We start from the raw sequence: 18,960 nt of genomic DNA on the forward strand, positions 1-18,960 counted from the left end.
ATTTTAGGCGGAGTTGTATGGGGTTAAGAGGTCCTTGCACGTGTTGCATATCAATCAAAGAATATTTAACCATACTTTCAAACTGATCTTTGACTGTTCATATCCATGACAATCTTAGCATGTAATTTTTTAATGAATCTGTGAGTATTATATTACTATATCATATCAAAAATCTGATAATATAGATACAATTTGTATGGCGCTGTATCCCAATCGATTGTCAAAACGATTTGATTCAAGGTAACTATAGTTTAATAATAAATTTCAATGAAATAATGTGATTGTTACATTTATTTTGTTTGAAAAAGAGGGTTTTATGTATTAAAAATAATAATCTCTACCCTGTAATAACAACTTTAAAATACAATCGATTTGAATTAAATCGGGTAAGCTAAATCTGTTCGTCCTATCGAAGTGTTGAGCAAGAGGATATAAATTGAATTAGGCCGGTTTGTTGAAAAGGACGATTGGTTTGTTTATTGTTGATTCTCAACTGAATTTTGTACAAACGAAATATTTGATTAAAACAGTATAAGCCAAATGGATAAAGACACTGAATCGTCGTATATTGGGCCAATCACAGAAAACACTGCGCTTATAAGTTGTAGGTATTCAGCAAAACATTTGCGTGCTATTTTCACTATTAACGATGCCATTTTTATTATTTTCAGTGGAATACAAATTAAACGCAACCGTTGCTTTGGATGAAGGAAATTTCAGAAATGCCATATACTACCAAACGCAATCACTTGGAGCTTCAAAACGAAAAAATTACTCGGAAATATCGCGCAAACGCAAAGATATAGGTAAACCAGTTATTGAAAATTCTATTGTACTGATAATTCTTATCTCTGTTTAAATTTCGTTTAAATTTGAAAGGTGCTTTGATTGATGTAATGATAAACAGCAAAAATGGCAAAAGGAAAAATGATGTGCTCTTAAGTCACATCGGATTCACCGAGATCTGTAAGCGCTGTGATGAACTACCGCAAGAGTGGACAGTTATACAAATAGCCAAGCAATTTTCCCCGGTAGCCACTTGTATGACACACGAGGAATTGCTCCAGGAACCAACGCCAATCTGGATAACTATCTTCCGATGCAGTGATCCTTGTGAAGGCAGTAAATTTGAACCAATACTCATTGCATTAGATCCGCCTGATAATTCAGATTGTAGCATTAAATATCAAAATATTTTTGAGCACATCGTTTCCATTCCGTCTGAGGTGCGTAAGGCTATCGCTGGAAAATTCCCTTCAACACAAGGCAAAAGCCCATCCAGCCAACTAGAGGATGTAGAACATTTAATAGGCTCAGCTATCCAACGGGTAAGCGAATGGCTGGGACCATGGTCGAATCTTTTCATTGGAAAATTTCGTTCCAAATCTGAACAAAAACTAGAGCACGAAATTTACTCTCAAATCGAGAACTTTTGCGTTCATAATGGTATCAACCGTACAAATCAGCGGTTGGTGTCGCTTGTGGCACGGCGCTTAGACTTACTAGAGGATGTCCAGCTGTATGAGTTGTGTTGTTCTGATCAGCTCAGTTTGGATGATGCCAAAATAGAGACTCTGTACGCTTTTTTATCGGATTTAAAACGGCAAAAGTTCAACGAGAAGATGGGAGAACGTCTCGATTGTTATCCGGTTATGCTAATCATAGACGAACTTCTTGATACTATGCCGTGGGAAATGATACATTCTACGGGAGAATTCTGTCGGTTTGGAAGTTTTTGGTCGTTGAGCAATTTGTATCGTACACACGCAAAACGGATTAAAAATGGCTATTTCTGTATGTCGGCAAAAACGTGTTGTGCGATTATAAATCCAGGTAATCATCTAGGACAGAAATATTCACATTAGTGAGACATAAAACGAATATTTTTCTGTATAGATAAAAATTTGGATAAAATGAGCGCACGATTGCAGATGTTCTATAAAGAGTGGAATCCCGATTTTCGATTACTTATCGACCAGGCACCAACGGAGAGCGAATTTAGCGAGCTGTTGAACAAGTCCGACGTACTCATGTTAGTAGCAAGAACTGTTAAATTAAAATGTATAATTAGAACAAGGATCTATTTGTTATGCCATTTCAGATACAATGGACACGGAAGTGGACTTCAATTTATGAACGGTGAATCGTTAATGCAGCGCGATATAAATTGCGTTACGTTTCTCTTCGGTTGCGACTCGGTGCGACTGCATTCGAATGGACTGTTTACAGAAATGACTGGATCGCATTTATATTACGGCTCTGCCCGTTGTCCAGCAGTGATTGGTGCTCTATGGGTGCTAACTGATTTGTTCACCGATATCTATTCGATGTTGCTGGTAGGAAATTGGATACCTTCGACAAATTCGAAGTACGATAAGAAGAAAATATGCTCCCTCGATATGGTAGCTTTTAAGGAGTGCAATTGGCGTAAGTGACATCATGTTTAGTTCACCATTTAGGACAAATTTCGGTAAAATGGATTTTTGTTTATTTCAGAATTCAACAAAACATCATCCTCCGCTAAGTTGCTTGTTAACACGCATCCGAACTTGGTGAAGCTCATGGGAGATTGTAGAATGTTTCACCAGCTTCCGCAGCGTATTCGATGTGCTCTCGTCTGTCGAGGTCTACCCGTTATGAATGAAGCATGCAACTAATGGCTCAATATTGCACATTTTTTTTTTCGTTTTTGAAATAATAGTATAAGACAGGAAAGAATTCTATTTATAACTCAAGAGAAATCGAGCCACCTACACTACCGTGACCTATCTGCTTCCGAATCACTTCTCCTTGCATTAAGCTATATCTTCAGCGAGTTCAACCAGTCATATATTTCTCCTGGATGGATTTTAATATTGCTGCGCAATCACCATACCATGCGAGCGAATAGCGAAATACAAACGGCATTGCCATCTACACACCGGTTTAAGGTTGACGCCGGCTCCGGTGTCGTTGCGCATTCGATTACCGTCAATTGGATAATGGAATGAGAATAATCTCACCCTGATTCAATTTGTTATCGACCACGGTCGGGTGAAGTGGAAAGTTTGAGCCATATTCTAACTATAACTTTCCTAGCGAGCAAGTTCACCAATCGGACGGTCGTGGGCCAGTTAACGTACAACCTTTGGTCGTTTGCAATACTCGTTTTCTCAACAACGTGAAAAGTTTAATTCTTTCCGTACCACATGTTTTAAAATATCTTGTCATTGCATCGAACTGAAACCATTTAAAGGTAACTAGGTTGTATGTAGAATTATGTATAAAAGCTCGAATTTATTTGAATAGTTTAATTTTTTTTCACACGTTATAAAGTGCAAAGTGAGTGATAAGCGTCAAATGCCCGCGTTATATACAGCTTTGGGTTATAAGCAAATGTTTAAATTATACGGATAACGCATTTCATTGAGAGATAGTAAAATGAATTCTCTACTTTTATACCCAAACATATTCTACCTGAAGTGATGTGTAAATAATCGCAAATTCAGCCTATTTTATTATGTACTTTAAAATTGGATCAAAAAACGTTATGATTTAACAAATCTAACATCCGTTTGCTTGCGTACCGTGAAGCACATTCAAATAGAACTCTAGAGTGCGTCTATGTGTGCGTGCGTGTGGCGCGTTCTAACGTTTTGACAGCTGTGATTTGCATCTTCAACAAATAGGGGTGAATTGTGCGTGCATTCTATTAGCAAAACGCGCTAGTAGAAATAATTTCCTCTTCCCGCTCTGTTGAGCTGGGGCACGTTTGTATAACAGCTTAACGTTGCTGTAAGTTCCTGTAAAAAATATCGTCGTTTGGAGGGAAATTTTACAGCATTTCCTATGGTTTGTAATGAATGTGGAGGCTCTTCTTCGTTGGTCAACAAACTATTGGTTTGCATACACTTTTAGGAACGTCCGTGGAGTCACCGTGCATCTTTCAGCATGGCAATGATGTGGGTTTTGTGTGCACTGCTTTTATTGATCCAGGTAGCGTCACGTGTGTCGGCGCTTCAAAAAGAAATGACCATTAGTGTTGGCCCGGGGAAGGTAGACTGTTTCTTTGAGGTCGCCAAAACGGGGCAAACGATCGACATCGAGTACCAGGTGATCGACGGAGGGCATGGCGATCTGGACATCAGCTTCGAGCTGGCCGAGGTGACAGGACGAACGATATTTGCAGATTTCAAAAAATCGGACAATATTCACCGATTTCCTGTCCCGTACGATGGAGAGTATAAGTTTTGTTTTGACAATGGCTTTAGCCGGGCCAATAGTAAGACAGTGTTTTTCGAGCTCATTATCGAGCGCGAAGGAGAACAGGAAGAGGCCGACTGGGCGGACATCGATTCATTCGACGGACTCACGCCCGCAGAGTTCTACGAAATGAAGGTGCAGGACATGGAAGACGCGATTAAACGTGTGCGAAATAATCTTACCAAGGCGCGTCAACTACAGGACATGCTGCGCTCGCACGAAGCACGTGATCGAAACGTAGCCGAAGAGAACTATTTTAAGGTGAACGTGTGGTCCTTCTTTCAAATTCTGGTTATGGTTGCGGTCGGGGTACTGCAGGTTTTCATGGTTAAATCACTATTCGACGTGGATTCACGAGCATACAAATTTTTGACCAAACGATAACCTGGGATTATCAGTGTAGCCATACTCTACAATTGCACAACGCCAGTTTTGCCAACAAACCAAAGTTTCATCTTGTCATCCTTGTGACCAGTGTCCACAAAAGACACAATGTAAACCTAAAACAGCATCACGATCAACGTTTTAACGCAGTCATCAAAACTAAGAAGGTGCCATCGTTAGGATGGACTCTAAAGCGCTAGAGTGAGATTTCTGTTCTTCATTTGTCATATTTGGTAATAGAAAAAGTAATTTTATTATGAATCGTGTTCTTATTATGAAAGAAATCACTTAAGTGGTAGTCGAAATAGATAAAATATCATTAGAAACACTCAATTTTTTTTCTAGTAAATACTAACAGATTGCCTGACGATAGCATGCACGCGTATTATTTCCGTTTAAATTTACTTCCTCATGTTTTTTATTCCATTTAGTTTTTTTACCAATAAACTGCAGAACCATCAAAAACATGCATCGCAGTCGTTTGTCGACAAACACTGTAGTTTACGTCTGCATTGTGGTTCTTATTCTGGTCTCGATTGCGATCGATGATGTCGCGGCCAGACGAGGACGTGCTAGAGGTCGCACAAAATCTAGGGTAAACGAGTTAAATTCCTTTTCAAGGCAAATGGTAGCTTCTACCTTTTTTCGTTTTCTTCTCAGATGCAAATCGGCCTGCCTATAACTGGCAAATATCGTGACCCAGAATCTGATCAGTATTACAACAACAACAATGTAGGATATGAAGCCCCATGGTTAGCGGACTTTAAATACATTTGAGATGTTTTTCAGGGTGCCAAAATCACATTAGCATCACACTTTGACTATGAATACGTTTTGGGACACAAGATAGCGTTCTTGTGCGTAGCACGTGGCACGCCTCGGCCAACGATCACCTGGTTTAAGGATGGAGTTGAGATTTTCAGTCACTTGTATCTACATGTAAGCAATGACTTCATTGTTTAGGCATTTTTGTCCTGCGCTCTAATAAATACTCATGTTTTAGGTACACGAATGGTACATCGGAAAGGATAAGGTTAAATCGAAAATCGAAATCGATCCCGCAACTCAGATGGATGCCGGCGTTTATGAGTGTACGGCCGACAATATGTACTCGATCGATCGAAGGAGTTTTAAGACCGATTTCTCGATCGCATTCGATTAGCATCTGGAAGCGGTATCTGGGTGCGGTAGTAAACTATTCTAACGAACCGGTAAGATAGCTTACTAACTTGCAACCGTGAGCACAGTAAATTTAAATTGATGTTGTCGACTATAGAGTATTTAATAAAATATACACACATAACTATTTATAACGGAGCAAGCTGTGTATTTGTTTATTTCTCACAGAAACGTTTAAAATATTTTATCGCCCATTTACGTTCGTTTAAGCCGACATTCTGTAGGTAAGGTGAATCGCAGAATATGCAACACTGCCTTATATAATGATGCCTTCCGTTGCACATTCTAAAGCAGTGTAATGGGGATCAAGTTGGTTGGATTTCGGGAGATCAACGAATATGCGAAAAGTATCATTTCCACGATGAGTTACGTGCCGTAAAAGGATAGCTTCGAGAAGGATGCACTGTTCGGTTCGCTTAACGCTTCCCTCTAGACCCAAATGCGCACATGTTGATCCCAACTGCACGACGCTAGTGCCATACCGTTTGGGGCCATGCTGATTGAAGTTATACGATTTTCATGGCCGCTCAGCGTACCTAGAACACGTGGAAGCAACGATCAGCTAAATGTTCACAACCATCGTAAGAAGTTGCACACAAATTGACCATGTGCTTACCATTGTGTTGTCCCTTCATGGTATCCCAAATGTGGATGTTATTATCGTCGGATCCGCAAAGTATATACCGTCCACTCAGCGACAATGCTGCGAATGGTTTATGCTGTTCAAAATTCCAAAATAAGCATATCTTTCCGTTTAAACTTACCACATGATGTGAATCCACTGCCCTTGTTTGGTGGTTCATAGTGTCCAATCTGTTGATCCGATCTGAAATCGAACAAACGAGCAGTTTTGTCCTCTGACCCAGTAGCAAATCCGAAACCGCTAGGATGATACTAAAACCGATGAGCCCAAACAAAAGATTTAAGACGTGAGAATAACAAAGAGATATGTCCACTATTCACGGTACTTACGCAAACGCTATTCACATCGGCTTCATGCCCGAAGAAAGTCTGCTTCGGCGTGTTTTCCCTCACGTCCCACAGCTTGCATGTACGGTCGACGGAACCAGTGACGTAAGTGTTCTTATCCGGACTCATCGAGATCGATACAACATCACCAGCATGGGCATCAAACTCGGACGTTTTCTTGCCCACCTGCAGATCCCAGATACAGCTAAACGCGGGATTAAGAACGAAGCGGTTATTTTGAAACGTCGCCACGTGGCGCCACGCTCGGGATGTTACATTTTCATATCACCAGATCCTGTCAGAATGTGGGAGTCATCCAGAAAACGGCAGGAGCTCAGGAACCCCTCGTAGCCCATCAGCTCTCGCACGATCTTGGCATTTCCTTGCGCATCCCGGTTGTTCAAATCGTAAACGGTGCACATGTTGTCCATACCGCCACAGGCCACGAAATTACCCGAATCAGCGTACGCCACGCTCATGACCCATGCTGAACGCAATGGAATGACCTGCACCTTGTTGCCGGTCCACGTGTCCCAGATGATGAGCTTACCGTCGAGAGAGCCCGTGACACAGTGGCGTGAGTCTCCAGCATAGTGCACTGAGTTCACCTTGTTAATGTGACCCTTTAGGAACTTTTTCGTAGATATGCGCACCTTTGGAGCATCGCCCAAGTCGCCGCATTTGTCGAACAGTGCACAATCTGCTACTTTTTTTTGTTCGTCCTGTTTAATACAAAAAAAGAAGAAAAGAAATAAAATCCAAACTCAAGTTTACTTCAATAGTCAAACCTAGCCCGTAAAACCGTTACCTATGCTACTAATTGGATTGGACAGGGTGGAAAATGTAGGAGATATATGAACATGTGCTGGTCGACAAAATAGGCGAAGAAGTATCCAAGCTAATTAAATCAACCGCATACCGATGATGCACCCTTATTTTTAAATCAATTGGAATTCCATTAAGTTAACGTTTTCATATAACATTTTTCTTATATGCGTTGGCGTACCTTGAACTTTGCAATCATATCATTGATCTCTTTCTTTAGGGCCGCAACCTCAGGATCATCTTTTGGCGGCATGATGATAATCTACACTCGTACACAGAACACGTTAAAAAACCTGGTTAGAACCAATTCAGCCAATGGCTATATCACAACACCAATTTGCAAGACGTGCAGTAACTGCGCAATGTAACTGAAATTAGCACTGGTCGTGCCCCCGTTTTCAGGCAGATTTTCTATGGTTCGCTTATATCTATTGCTACAGCCTGCTTTGCTGTACCGATAAGAACTAACTGCCTCGTATGACGGAGACTTCTACTAAACCGACCCGAATCGTCCCCTGGCTCAAGTCTATTCCGGCAACTATACACTAATTAAATTTCGTCCAACCCTCATAGACCACGTTCCTCCCTTTAGCATTATCGACCACATCCAATAACGAGAATGCATCGGTGAGGCACTCAGGATTATTTCGAACCATCGACAGTTGTCCTTCGTCGGTTGTTGGGTTTTGCTAGAATCTAGTAGCTGATGTCCTCCACACGTGTTGCCATTTTCTACTGGTCTCTTGACACCACATGGTGCTAGCAGAATGTTCGTCCTTAAGACGGTGGGCAATTGTAAAACGAGCAGTTACATGGTTTCTTTCTAGCCCGCTCAAACAATATCATTCGCAAATACATTACGGTGCTACATTCACGTTAGTGTACATCATTGGTATCAACAACACATGTTGGACACGTTTATTTGTTGGACGCGTGTTAAACGTTTCAGTTGTGGTCGCGGAGGAATGCGTTTTTCGAATATTATTTTGCTCCTTGCGTGGCGTTTTTTCTATTTTCTTTGTTGTTGTGACGAGCGTTAATGCGAACAAAATCATTACAAAGCACACGCTTTCATATTGCTCTTCTAAAGGACAGGGTCGGTGATGGAGAGCGCTATTCTTGTGGGAGTATTGCGCAACGTTTTTAACGCAGGGCTGATTTATTTTCATATTTTCGTATACACGAGGCACGAGCCATCATGGGGCGAATCAATGAAAACGATTGTTTTGCATTAATGTGATACATATTTCTATCTATTACATCGTGTAATATGCTCTTCTCAATAGTAGGTACGGAAATAAAAGTACAATATAATGTGTTTGATGATTATTTATTAAAATCTACTTAGAGTTCTATTTGACTCTACATAATACGTAAATAAAAACTGTCACATGGCACAGTTAAGTCTTGAACACACTCTTACGCTATGCACTGGATAATGCTTGTGTTTCGATGACAAAAAGAAGACTATATTTGGGTAAGGACATGGCTAGTTTTTTAGTGTTTTTGGTATTTTGACCGAAAGTAGGGTGGTGATTTCAAGATGAATATGCTTTAGAAACATTTTACGGATCTACGAAGGATATCATAATGTAGCGGGTTCCCTTCGTCGTGAGCAATCCCTCATGGAAGTGTGTTAAACGACCGGGGTGCATTAACATCCAGCCCTTGCGCGTGTCGGTGACGGAGCAGTTGTAGCGCAGGAATCGACATCCGCCTCCTTCATAATCCACACCGGCCGAATTCAACGCGACGTTGATCGTGTAGGTCGACGAGTCGTGATGTGGTCGAAGCGATGGCTGTTCGTCTGGGCGATATCGAACAACAAAGTTCATAAGCGAACGTGGGGGCTGCCGAGAGAGAAACGAAAAGCATGATTAAAAAGAACAATCTAGAGGAAATAGGGTTGTTTTTCAGACGATGTCTTACATCATGGAAGTACCCGGTGAACACTTTCTCCTGGAGAGGACGCACGTAGAGTTGCAGTAGCTTCAGCCACACCTGTTCCAAACCGACCTGGTTCATATGAATATCACGAGTGGGAACAGCTTCGTAGCCACCCTGCAGCCGCTTATCGGTATGTGAACCATCTGACCACACTCCGAATGCTTCTACGATTTCGCGAAGATCATCACAAAATCGCTCCGAACCGATCGCGAACCAGTACACGTCTGGGCAGGGTTGCTGTGGGACAAAGCTGGGATCAAGCTGTTCCTTGTACTCCGGCGATAAGTAGCGCTCCTCCCAGTCAAGTTGGTTATTGAACAGTTGATAAAAATCAGGATGTGTGCGGGTCATATCAAAGTATTCGGTGTCGATCAAATGTCCGTACTTCTCGGCGTTAATCACATGCATAAAAATGCCTTTTGAACGCAAATGCCAACACATGGCCATGTCGGGATCAGTCTCCGGTAACTCATAACTAACATCGGAAAGGAGCTCGCTCTTCACTAAGTACACGATTGAGACGAACGGCACATTCCACAGACCGAGCAGTTTCCGACCCACGATGTCCATATAGTCGTTGGAGCGTGCATAGAATCCCTGGCTGCTCAACGCACCCCAAAAGTTGCTCCAGACCTTCTCCGGACGCATCAGGACTGGTGAGATTACATTGCGATTCATTTCAATTAGCGATCGTAGCACGTTTTCATTGTCCAAATGGCCCTCAGAGTCGACCACGAAAAGATATCCACAATCCCGTTGCTTGCAGTGCTTCGTTGCAAATGTCCGGGCGGTTGTTTCGGTGAAATCAGCCTCGTGATCGATCACCTTCAATGAACGGTAGCGTCCCTCTTGCTGTTCCACGAAAGTTTTCACCGTGGTAGCATGATACTCCACGTTTGAATGTACTAGAACGTCCAATCGATCTTTGGGATAATTGAGCTTGGATATTCTATCAAACCACTCTTCAAGAAATGGGGTCGGCTTTTCGATAAACAATCCCATGGTCACTAACGGCAGCTCCGCATCCTCCTTAAGAGTTAAACGGTCCTCCAGAACCGTTTTGCACTCACCATCGACAAAGGCACCGGCCAAATAGTTCGCATAGCTGTTTAACGTTAGCTTGCTCGGACCGTTTCCGTGTACGATAGCCGGTTTTGTGTTGTATTCGCTATTGGTCAACGTGGCCTCCTTCTCTGATGGTTCGATAGACAGTACTACCTGCTCCTCCACACCGTTCAAATTCTGAAATAGTGTAGCCATGTGGTCGAGTTTTATATTAAGCTCCTGTCGCAATGTCTCGTCCAAGTACGCCTTCGTGTAGTACAGTTGATCATCCTCCGTATCCTTGGAAGGTGTTTTAAGAAGCTTGTAAATCTTATCCGCGTACCCCATAAAAAGACCAGAGTTCAAGAATCGCATTCCTCGACCCTCTAGCACTGGATAGACGGTTTTTAATGATTCATCCGGCCAACAAAATCCTTCCGCTCCGAACACGATGGATGCTTCGAAAGCGTTAAATTTCTCCAGAATTTTTTCCCATTGCGCTAGAAATAGGACATCGTAGCTATCCGTGAAGAGCACTAGTCGATTTTTCTCTGTTCGGTACGGCTTCAGGGCTTCACGGAGTAGGTTTATTTTGTACCCACCGCCGACTGTTTTCATGTTTCCTCCGAGCCACGGTTTTCCCAGACCCAGCGTCGTTACCGTGAGGCCATAGTGCTTTGCCGAGCGCAAATAGCGCAAGTATCCTTCTGTTGCATTGCTAGCCACGGTGAAGATTAGCGGATCTTTGTTGGAAGCTGTGGAAAAATTCCAGCGAAAATCATTTAACACAATTTGCAATCATTATTCCATTCAAGTTAATGTATTATAGCACAATAAATAAAGTAAAAATTAACGCAGAGCTCAGAACGTAATAATCAGACGATCTTCATTTCTAATGCGGAACTCTTTGCTCATTCACATCCCATGCACCAACCAACGCCAATGAGGGCGAAATTGAATGCACTGCACCGCGTATCCGTTTATAGATCGTAACATAAACATTGCGTTGCGGTGGAAAGCGAATTCTCTACACCCCCGATGTATGATGTTGCCAGTCTAAGGAACGTTCAACGCATATGCTGCACACATCTGTTAATTAGTTTATTCGTCCAGAAGCTGAAGAACCAGATCGAAAGACTCTTCTGCCACCCTTCCACAACTTCTCTCACAGATGTTCATCTCTGTAGTTAGACCTATTCGGCGATAGTAGGCGGCATCGTCCGACAAATGATCTCACTCGCGTGGTCGAAAGCGGCAGAGAAAAGCCTACGTGACTATCGTCACCACGCAAGCAAGGAAAAAAGAAAAGAAAAAAGAAATTTTCCTCTGACTCCATGCCCAACACCCCAGAGTGCGTTCTACGGATGTACATTTCCGCCCTGCTAGGAGGCATTATTTCACACCATCGTCAACTGACCATCGCCGAGTCCGGAAATAACGACAACTACTTAATTTGAGATTGTACAACCACCAACTTTTCCGACTTTGCTGCTCGCTTATCAGTTGACCCGGCGTGTACACGCTAGCGTTTACATTAAATTGTTACACGAGACGAAACTTACCATCATCTTTAGCTGAAGAGAGACTGCTCACGACAAGGACTACTAAAAGTGATCGCCAACATTTGGCGAATTGCGCCATCCTGTATCGATTGAAATTTCGAACGGTCCTAGGCACTTTTCACGCAACGTAACTCGGCAGCGGAGAATCGATCAAACATATGTGTAGTACAAATAGATCCTACTCAAAACTAGCGCATGTTCCGATCGCGAGAACAGCTCCAGAGAAAATGAAACCTCTAGGTCTGGAATGAGACTGTCAGCACCAGCAGCGAAAAATACTGCATCTGTCGGCTATTTCAAAGCGTGTGGCAGCAACCCAACTGTCTCTGTCTGGCATATGATCATACGCTTATGCGATCATACGCGTTGGTACGTTTATGCGATAGTACGATGGTCATTAGCTTCTGCTCTGTGCGAGGGACCGTGAGCCAACATATATGCCGATGAGAGACGGAGTTGTGAATGAAGTTATTTTCACTTTCAATTAAATTTTATAACGAGTGAATTGATTTTTTGATGCTGGTCAAGAACACCATGCTGGATAAACACCGCGTGCTTGAAACAAGGACTATTTTAACATACTTTTAAACTTGTTTGTATAACACTTCCGACTCGGCATCTCTAGTGAGATTCTTTCTCTGATAATTTATCAAGTTAAACTATCCACGACACCAGTAAGTATAGTTGACTGATAGTTTTCAAATAATAATAAAAAACATTCGTAAATAATGTATGCCTATCTGCAATGCGCATCATACATCGTATTTATTGTATGTTACGAATATTGGCTTTAAATAAACAAAAACAACCCCTCCCAAACAGTCAGGACATCACACTTGCTTTGGTCATGAGATGTCAAAATACATTGGTCTCTAACAGTGTGCATAAGCATGGACAAAATTTTTCAAATTTAAATGGTTCCATAAATATAAAATAAAATAGATATACAAATTATTTATAAATAAATATAAGTAGAATTAATAAGCAATAATATTGAATCGTCCAATGATTTTATTCACTTCATTTGGTCATGTATGATATCCTTCGATACTATATTACTATGTTTCTGATTAAGCTGTACTGCTTCATTCTTTGAATAAATGCATGTATAACATCAGCTTTGAAATAGAAATAGAAAGAAATAGATCTTTTACCTAATTTGCAATCCTTGTACTCTTTGCAACTTACAATATGTATAACTTGCGTTTGCTATCAAAATTCAGTTAATCTTCATCCTTCCAACCAACATGTAAAGAATCAAACTCAAACGCGTGTATCGTATCATTAAGCTATTTAAATAACAATTTTAAATTGCAGACACCAAACGGAGTAAAAGTAATTTGATAACGAGCGTCATTTGAATTATAATCCTCACGAAAAAAAATGTCTCATATGATGGAATGCTGATAGTCCCTAATTGAGTTCTGACGGTTTCTTTTCTTCTTAATTTATCTCATTAGAACTATAGGTACAGGTTGTAAATTAGTCTATTACAGATGACTTACAATTGAACATTTCATATACGGTTTGAAAATGTTATGAAATGTACAATTGTAATATTACTGCAACATTATAGGTCATATGAAAATGCTAATGTAACAATACTATTCGTCAGCTCTCAAACACGAAATAAAAAAGATGTACCAATTTGTATAAGATTTGATTTACAATTTTATTTTTGTTTTCTTTTTTTTTCAAATAATAGAAAACAAACTCGAACGGATAGGTAGTGAAGAATGATTGTGAGTGGACTGTCGTAATTCCAAATCGTTACTGAATTGCATAAATTCTACGTTTGCCTAGCACAGATGCTGTTCATTTTGCGATTACGATAATACTTAGCCAACGCTACAGCCATGTTGCTGAAGCGAAGAGCTTATCCTCCGAATGACTGAGAACCGGCATTGGCGGCCGATCCGCTAGCGCCTCCGAAACCTGGGAATCCACCTGCACCCTGGGAGAAGGACTGCGCACCAGCGTTAGCAGCCGATCCGGAAAATCCGCCAAAACCGTGACCGCCACCTTGCGTAAAAGACTGGCTTCCAGCCGATGCGGCCGAACCCGAAAATCCTCCGAATCCACCATGTCCCGGGAAACCACCAAAGCCTTGATTGAACGACTGAGCACCAGCATTCGCTGCGGATCCGGAAGCACCGAATCCTCCCACCTGTCTCACGACGCGACTTTCACCTTCTGCACGATGGAAAAAATATTAAATTGCATATTTTTGGGCTGCCTCGGGATCAGCTGTTGCGCTCAGAACAACACTTACCATGCACCGGTGCGCATATCGCTGAGGCCACGAAAGCAACGAGAACCAAAAGACACGAGAAGAATTTCATTTTGAAAGTTCCGAAGAGAGCTCCACAATTGTACTGATAACTTCTGCAAAGCCAAGATTCGAATTTATACTTGCCACCGGTGATCGGTCTCTTGAGCGGTTGCAGAAGTCCACATTCGTTATCAGCTGGAAAACCGGTACAAACGGGATGCGGCATTGAACGCCAAATTAAAAACACCCTCGTAGCGCTGTCTGAGATAATCTAGTTGAGCGGGAGTACAGAACAGGAAGACGTCCACTGCATAAAGTTGCACGGTTTTTCCGTTGGCTTGGGAATTTCCATCAGCAGCCCGGAATCGAGCGGGAATCGATCGACGATAGCTGATTGCACACATGGAACAACATGGAACATCATGTATTTAACATGATGTCATGAAGCATATACTATAGATAACCATAAAATCTTTAATTCATCGACAAGAGAGTTTATATTTCAATAACATGCTAAACCTGCACTGATATTCGTACCATCATATAACATATATCCATAAAATTGAATAAGCATTATCAGGTATGATCAATAAACGGATAAATCGCATTTGAGCTGCGTAAAGCAGACGACATAAAATCAACTTTTCTACATCAAATTATTAATACTAGTTTTAGTTTTGAATTTTTTTTTAATTTTTTAAAACTTAAAATTTGTTATTTGATGATGTTTTTCAGAATGTGTCAATGCTTAAAAGCAGGAACCGAATCATACATAAGAACAGTAGGTCAAACAGCTGATAACGGTAAAATCTAACCAGAGCATAGCCATGTTTTGAATACGCTTCTCTAATCGACCACTAGAAACAGGTCAAATGCTCCAAAATAATCACTCTACAAGGTCACAGCAATGTCACGGTTTCGGGCATTGCCAGAACGATCGTTCGGAACGGAATCATTGGCTCATGACGCTTTCTGAATAAAACATTTGTTTTCGTTTTCATTGTCATTTTTATTCGCGATCATAATTACGATGAAAATTTCGTTGCTCTGTGTTTGTCGTTCATTTTTTTGGACGTTGTCTGGAGATACTCAATATCACAAAAACTCCCGCCGAGTCGAGGGGTGGGTGGCAAATGGCTCCTCACCTCTCATTTGTACTGCCTTTCGATTGCTCGCTACGGCTAACGTGGACGAAGTAAATAATTTCGGTTCCTGGGTGAAGCTCGCGATCGGTTTCTTGGTCTCGAATGCCGGCCCATGCCGGTTGTTTCGGGTCTAATGGGCTACAATCGATTGAGCTCCGGCGTTGGCAGCCGAACCAGCCAGTCCACCACCGAACCCACCATGACCTCCACCCTGCGTGAACGTCTGCGAAGCGGCATTGGCGGCTGATCCAGAGAATCCACCGAATCCTGGGAACCCACCGTGTCCACCTGATCCTCCCTGCGTGAACGACTGAGCACCGGCATTAGCAGCCGATCCGGCCAATCCACCTCCGAAACCTCCATGACCGCCTCCTTGCGTGAACGACTGAGTTCCGGCATTTGCGGCCGATCCTGCGAGTCCTCCACCGAAACCACCATGACCGCCTCCTTGCGTGAACGATTGTGCACCAGCATTAGCAGCTGATCCCGAGAGACCACCGAAACCGGGGAATCCTCCATGGCCACCCTGGTTGAAGGACTGCGCACCGGCATTAGCGGCCGAACCAGACAGACCACCGAAACCGCCATGTCCTGGGAAACCACCGAAGCCCTGGTTGAAGGACTGAGCTCCAGCATTGGCCGCACTGCCACTCAGCTCACCACCCGATGCAGAACGTACCACGCGAATCGGCGCAATTGGAAGATCCTCCGCGTCCAGCAGGATCACTGTAACGACCGAAGCAAGATGGATCCTGTCAGCTTCAAACGACACTCAGCTTCGTGCAGGAGTCATCGCAACTTACGCTGATACGGAGCAGCAGTAACGGTGGCCAGGATGGCAGCAGCAAACACCACGAACGCTTTCATTTTACGCGGCTCGCTTCTCTAGCTGTGAAAACTACGTCGATTCCGTTGGACTTGCGGTTGCGCAATGATGCTCCAGTAGACGCATCCTAGCAGTATATATACACCCGCCAAGACTGCCAATCCCCACGGGTATTGGAGCTACGTGCTAACAACGTTCATGAAACACCCCGGGAGGGGGACTTGGGAGCGATTCCGAAGGGATCGGAGGGGTCGCTAAGTGGTGCGATCCCTGGGAAGTGCGTCTCAGAACGACACCCCGGGATCGGCTGTCGGCTGCAAGACCGCTCTCCCGGTTCTCCACCATCATTCCTCGTCAGCTCATCAGGTTCGGTTGAACCCCTCCAGAGATCGCGTCGCGGATTGGTGGCTGTGAGTCAGCAGCTAAAATCACGGTCGAGGTGGACGCGGTCCAAGAGGTGGACGCACTTGCACACCTTCGTCCCTTGATCCCTTGGTCTCAGCCGACGAAGACGCTCCCTCCTGCCCATGGTTCACTCTTGAGCGTTGAAATCCAGTTTTTAAACCGCGTCCTGTCCGTTTCGCGTCCATCGAATTACGCCCATCAACGATCGTCTCTCGGCGCAAGAGGGTATATAAAGGGAAACGGTGTTGATGGCGACGGATCACGTCGTGTCGTGAAGGATAGAGCTCAGAAGCTAGCGGGGTTTCAGAAGGGTGGCACGAAATTAAGCCTATTCCCGGCCCCGGGTGGAACTCTGACCCGGCACATCCACATCGGACGAGCCCTAGCGGGTTTGGAGGTGCGAGTCGATCTGCGAATGGAGCACAATCTGCTTTCGGCGTTCTCGAGCCATTCAGCACCTCGATGATTGATGTACCAAATTTTGCCGGGAGGACAAACAGAACGAAAACGCTGATCTTCTCCGCAATCACATACGCACGAGAGCACCACTCGATGGCTGGTTCTGGTTTTCTTAAGCTGCCAGCCTGGGTGAGCAGTGGATTTGATAGCTGTGGCTGTCATTTCAACAATCCAAAGAGAACGGAAAGACACGGACACCGAAAGCAGAGAAAGCCAGAAGAGTTTCTTTGTTGTGTGATGCGATCTTTTTACACACGGTGGAGTTGGGTAGATTAAGCGGGGGGCCGAGAGGGTGATTTTCTTTCGGTTGTAACCAAGGCCTGAGACGGAGACTATGTTTTCCAAACAGCACATAAGATGATGCTTCTCGAATCCCTTACATAAATGAGGCAGACTCATATCATGATACTTGTCCGAAACACCCCTGCCTTTTGAGTACTCGCAGCTAGACCATACTTGTAATTGTACTTGTGGTAAAATAAACAATTAAATATAGTCGTTTCGAAACAACAAGTTATTGTTCGAACTGCCATAAACATTGTGCAATCAGTTTGATGATTGCCTTGTGGGATTTCATAGTCTTAATTTGACAGTGGCTGAAATTGCGGCCATATGGGATTTTTTTTCTGTTCGATGAAAACCTGTTTAGTGTACTCTTGAACCACCCCAAGCATAGGTCGTAATATCGACCATCCTTAAAAGCGCTGTAAATTAATGAAGCCAAAGTTGAGCTCTCCGGCTCTTTTGCGGAACACATACGACCACAGAATTCACTAGATATTTTTTTGTATATTGTATCACTTTTTAGCTTCAGTTGACCTCGATCGGTTGCGTGATGGACGGCGGCTAGTCGTTCCAGCTTTATTGCTGCGAAAATTAACTTATTATCTGTGTGCTGTCTTCTGCAGCGTGGATTATGTTTTGCAGCGTAGCTGCTGAAGCGTTGATTGTTCTTTTGGCGTCACCTTGAGATTTGATTTTATGATTTTATCAGTTTGTCTTCCGCAAAATATTTCATTGGCTGTTCTGGAGAAAAAAATGAATTTTTTGATGGTTAAAAAAAACTAGTGGGACGAATAAATTTTGAAATGAATTCAAAACAAACATATTTTTTGTAGTCTTAGGAGCGTAGCTGAATATATTTCGCGAATATATTTACTTACAGTTGTCTAACCTTCGATACGGTTTGCTGAAGATTCATGTAAATTACGGCAAGCAGCTGTTGACACGGTTGTAGTCCATTAGAGCTGATATAAAAACACAAATGTTCGTCAAGTACATTAAATAGTAGTGTCGTTAAGTTTAGTTAAGTTGAAGTTAAAGTTGTTTGATATAAAAAAAGTCTAATAAATGTTTTCTCAATTAAACGATGACAGTAGTATTACGAAGCAGTCGCGCTCACAATCTAGACACATGTCGTTGATCTTGAATCAAACAGGAAAAAGTTGGTGCATGGTTCTGTTTCATATGCAGCCTTGTATCCATGGGTTTTTCCCTCAATGAAAATCCGGATTCTGAAAGGAAATCTTAGCAGGCCTGATTTCTTCCGATCTTTATGGCTGCGAATAAAACAATCGCAAGAGGCTGTAAAATGGAGTAAAAAATCATGGTATCTGCCAGCGCTGCAATGCTACCGTGGAAATATTTAAATTTATACAAACAAAACATTTTATACAAACAAAATTTAATTTGAATTATCAA

General features: G+C 42.6%; 7 protein-coding genes across 7 annotated transcripts; 3 read left to right on the forward strand and 4 right to left on the reverse strand.

The window, feature by feature from the left end:
* Nucleotides 1–540: 540 nt before the first annotated feature.
* LOC128730493 (uncharacterized) lies at nt 541–2,657 on the forward strand. The gene is made up of 6 exons (XM_053823546.1): nt 541–604; nt 672–806; nt 880–1,833; nt 1,897–2,032; nt 2,102–2,427; nt 2,497–2,657. Exons 1-6 carry the CDS (start codon nt 541–543, stop codon nt 2,655–2,657), a joined length of 1,776 nt encoding a protein of 591 aa, XP_053679521.1.
* Nucleotides 2,658–3,192: 535 nt separating this feature from the next.
* On the forward strand, nt 3,193–5,939 carry LOC128721179 (immunoglobulin domain-containing protein oig-4-like). The gene is made up of 5 exons (XM_053814904.1): nt 3,193–3,235; nt 5,058–5,221; nt 5,287–5,358; nt 5,416–5,565; nt 5,630–5,939. Exons 2-5 carry the CDS (start codon nt 5,093–5,095, stop codon nt 5,786–5,788), a joined length of 510 nt encoding a protein of 169 aa, XP_053670879.1. The 5' UTR covers nt 3,193–3,235; nt 5,058–5,092; the 3' UTR covers nt 5,789–5,939.
* LOC128721178 (transmembrane emp24 domain-containing protein 5) lies at nt 3,814–4,816 on the forward strand. The gene has a single exon (XM_053814903.1). It carries the CDS (start codon nt 3,931–3,933, stop codon nt 4,624–4,626), a length of 696 nt encoding a protein of 231 aa, XP_053670878.1. The 5' UTR covers nt 3,814–3,930; the 3' UTR covers nt 4,627–4,816.
* Nucleotides 5,940–6,093: 154 nt separating the features above from the next.
* On the reverse strand, nt 6,094–7,852 carry LOC128731260 (guanine nucleotide-binding protein subunit beta-2). Its single transcript, XM_053824367.1, has 6 exons — nt 7,781–7,852; nt 7,051–7,496; nt 6,778–6,979; nt 6,570–6,699; nt 6,422–6,508; nt 6,094–6,341 (listed from the first exon to the last, which is right to left on the reverse strand). Exons 1-6 carry the CDS (start codon nt 7,850–7,852, stop codon nt 6,235–6,237), a joined length of 1,044 nt encoding a protein of 347 aa, XP_053680342.1. The 3' UTR covers nt 6,094–6,234.
* Nucleotides 7,853–8,953: 1,101 nt separating this feature from the next.
* LOC128731991 (procollagen-lysine,2-oxoglutarate 5-dioxygenase) lies at nt 8,954–12,231 on the reverse strand. Its single transcript, XM_053825150.1, has 3 exons — nt 12,153–12,231; nt 9,529–11,345; nt 8,954–9,449 (listed from the first exon to the last, which is right to left on the reverse strand). Exons 1-3 carry the CDS (start codon nt 12,229–12,231, stop codon nt 9,165–9,167), a joined length of 2,181 nt encoding a protein of 726 aa, XP_053681125.1. The 3' UTR covers nt 8,954–9,164.
* Nucleotides 12,232–13,871: 1,640 nt separating this feature from the next.
* LOC128731322 (glycine, alanine and asparagine-rich protein-like) lies at nt 13,872–14,516 on the reverse strand. The gene is made up of 2 exons (XM_053824432.1): nt 14,425–14,516; nt 13,872–14,345 (listed from the first exon to the last, which is right to left on the reverse strand). The coding sequence occupies exons 1-2, from the start codon at nt 14,492–14,494 to the stop codon at nt 14,029–14,031; spliced, it is 387 nt and encodes a 128-aa protein (XP_053680407.1). The 5' UTR covers nt 14,495–14,516; the 3' UTR covers nt 13,872–14,028.
* Nucleotides 14,517–15,632: 1,116 nt separating this feature from the next.
* LOC128731320 (uncharacterized) lies at nt 15,633–16,494 on the reverse strand. The gene is made up of 2 exons (XM_053824430.1): nt 16,373–16,494; nt 15,633–16,295 (listed from the first exon to the last, which is right to left on the reverse strand). The coding sequence occupies exons 1-2, from the start codon at nt 16,434–16,436 to the stop codon at nt 15,700–15,702; spliced, it is 660 nt and encodes a 219-aa protein (XP_053680405.1). The 5' UTR covers nt 16,437–16,494; the 3' UTR covers nt 15,633–15,699.
* Nucleotides 16,495–18,960: the final 2,466 nt, after the last annotated feature.

Source organism: Anopheles nili, chromosome 2 (genome assembly GCF_943737925.1).
Source record: "Anopheles nili chromosome 2, idAnoNiliSN_F5_01, whole genome shotgun sequence".
NCBI classification, from domain to species: domain Eukaryota; kingdom Metazoa; phylum Arthropoda; class Insecta; order Diptera; family Culicidae; genus Anopheles; species Anopheles nili.

What these genes read in the sequence shown, in the direction of transcription:
- LOC128721178 (XM_053814903.1), top strand. Translation starts at nt 3,931, where the DNA reads ATGGCAATGATGTGGGTTTTGTGTGCACTGCTTTTATTGATCCAGGTA.
- LOC128731322 (XM_053824432.1), bottom strand. Translation starts at nt 14,494, where the DNA reads ATGAAATTCTTCTCGTGTCTTTTGGTTCTCGTTGCTTTCGTGGCCTCA. An exon ending in GATATGCGCACCGGTGCATG is followed by an intron (nt 14,346 to 14,424) that starts GTAAGTGTTGTT and finishes TCCATCGTGCAG; the next exon opens with AAGGTGAAAGTCGCGTCGTG.
- LOC128731320 (XM_053824430.1), bottom strand. Translation starts at nt 16,436, where the DNA reads ATGAAAGCGTTCGTGGTGTTTGCTGCTGCCATCCTGGCCACCGTTACT. An exon ending in TACTGCTGCTCCGTATCAGC is followed by an intron (nt 16,296 to 16,372) that starts GTAAGTTGCGAT and finishes CGGTCGTTACAG; the next exon opens with TGATCCTGCTGGACGCGGAG.
- LOC128731260 (XM_053824367.1), bottom strand. Translation starts at nt 7,852, where the DNA reads ATGCCGCCAAAAGATGATCCTGAGGTTGCGGCCCTAAAGAAAGAGATC. An exon ending in GGATCTGGTGATATGAAAAT is followed by an intron (nt 6,980 to 7,050) that starts GTAACATCCCGA and finishes TCCCGCGTTTAG; the next exon opens with CTGTATCTGGGATCTGCAGG. An exon ending in CCGATGTGAATAGCGTTTGC is followed by an intron (nt 6,700 to 6,777) that starts GTAAGTACCGTG and finishes CATCGGTTTTAG; the next exon opens with TATCATCCTAGCGGTTTCGG.
- LOC128721179 (XM_053814904.1), top strand. Translation starts at nt 5,093, where the DNA reads ATGCATCGCAGTCGTTTGTCGACAAACACTGTAGTTTACGTCTGCATT. An exon ending in GAGGTCGCACAAAATCTAGG is followed by an intron (nt 5,222 to 5,286) that starts GTAAACGAGTTA and finishes TTTTCTTCTCAG; the next exon opens with ATGCAAATCGGCCTGCCTAT. An exon ending in AGTATTACAACAACAACAAT is followed by an intron (nt 5,359 to 5,415) that starts GTAGGATATGAA and finishes GATGTTTTTCAG; the next exon opens with GGTGCCAAAATCACATTAGC.
- LOC128730493 (XM_053823546.1), top strand. Translation starts at nt 541, where the DNA reads ATGGATAAAGACACTGAATCGTCGTATATTGGGCCAATCACAGAAAAC. An exon ending in AAACACTGCGCTTATAAGTT is followed by an intron (nt 605 to 671) that starts GTAGGTATTCAG and finishes TATTATTTTCAG; the next exon opens with TGGAATACAAATTAAACGCA. An exon ending in AACAAGTCCGACGTACTCAT is followed by an intron (nt 2,033 to 2,101) that starts GTTAGTAGCAAG and finishes ATGCCATTTCAG; the next exon opens with ATACAATGGACACGGAAGTG.
- LOC128731991 (XM_053825150.1), bottom strand. Translation starts at nt 12,231, where the DNA reads ATGGCGCAATTCGCCAAATGTTGGCGATCACTTTTAGTAGTCCTTGTC. An exon ending in CTCTTCAGCTAAAGATGATG is followed by an intron (nt 11,346 to 12,152) that starts GTAAGTTTCGTC and finishes ATTTTTCCACAG; the next exon opens with CTTCCAACAAAGATCCGCTA. An exon ending in TCACCGGGTACTTCCATGAT is followed by an intron (nt 9,450 to 9,528) that starts GTAAGACATCGT and finishes CTCTCTCGGCAG; the next exon opens with CCCCCACGTTCGCTTATGAA.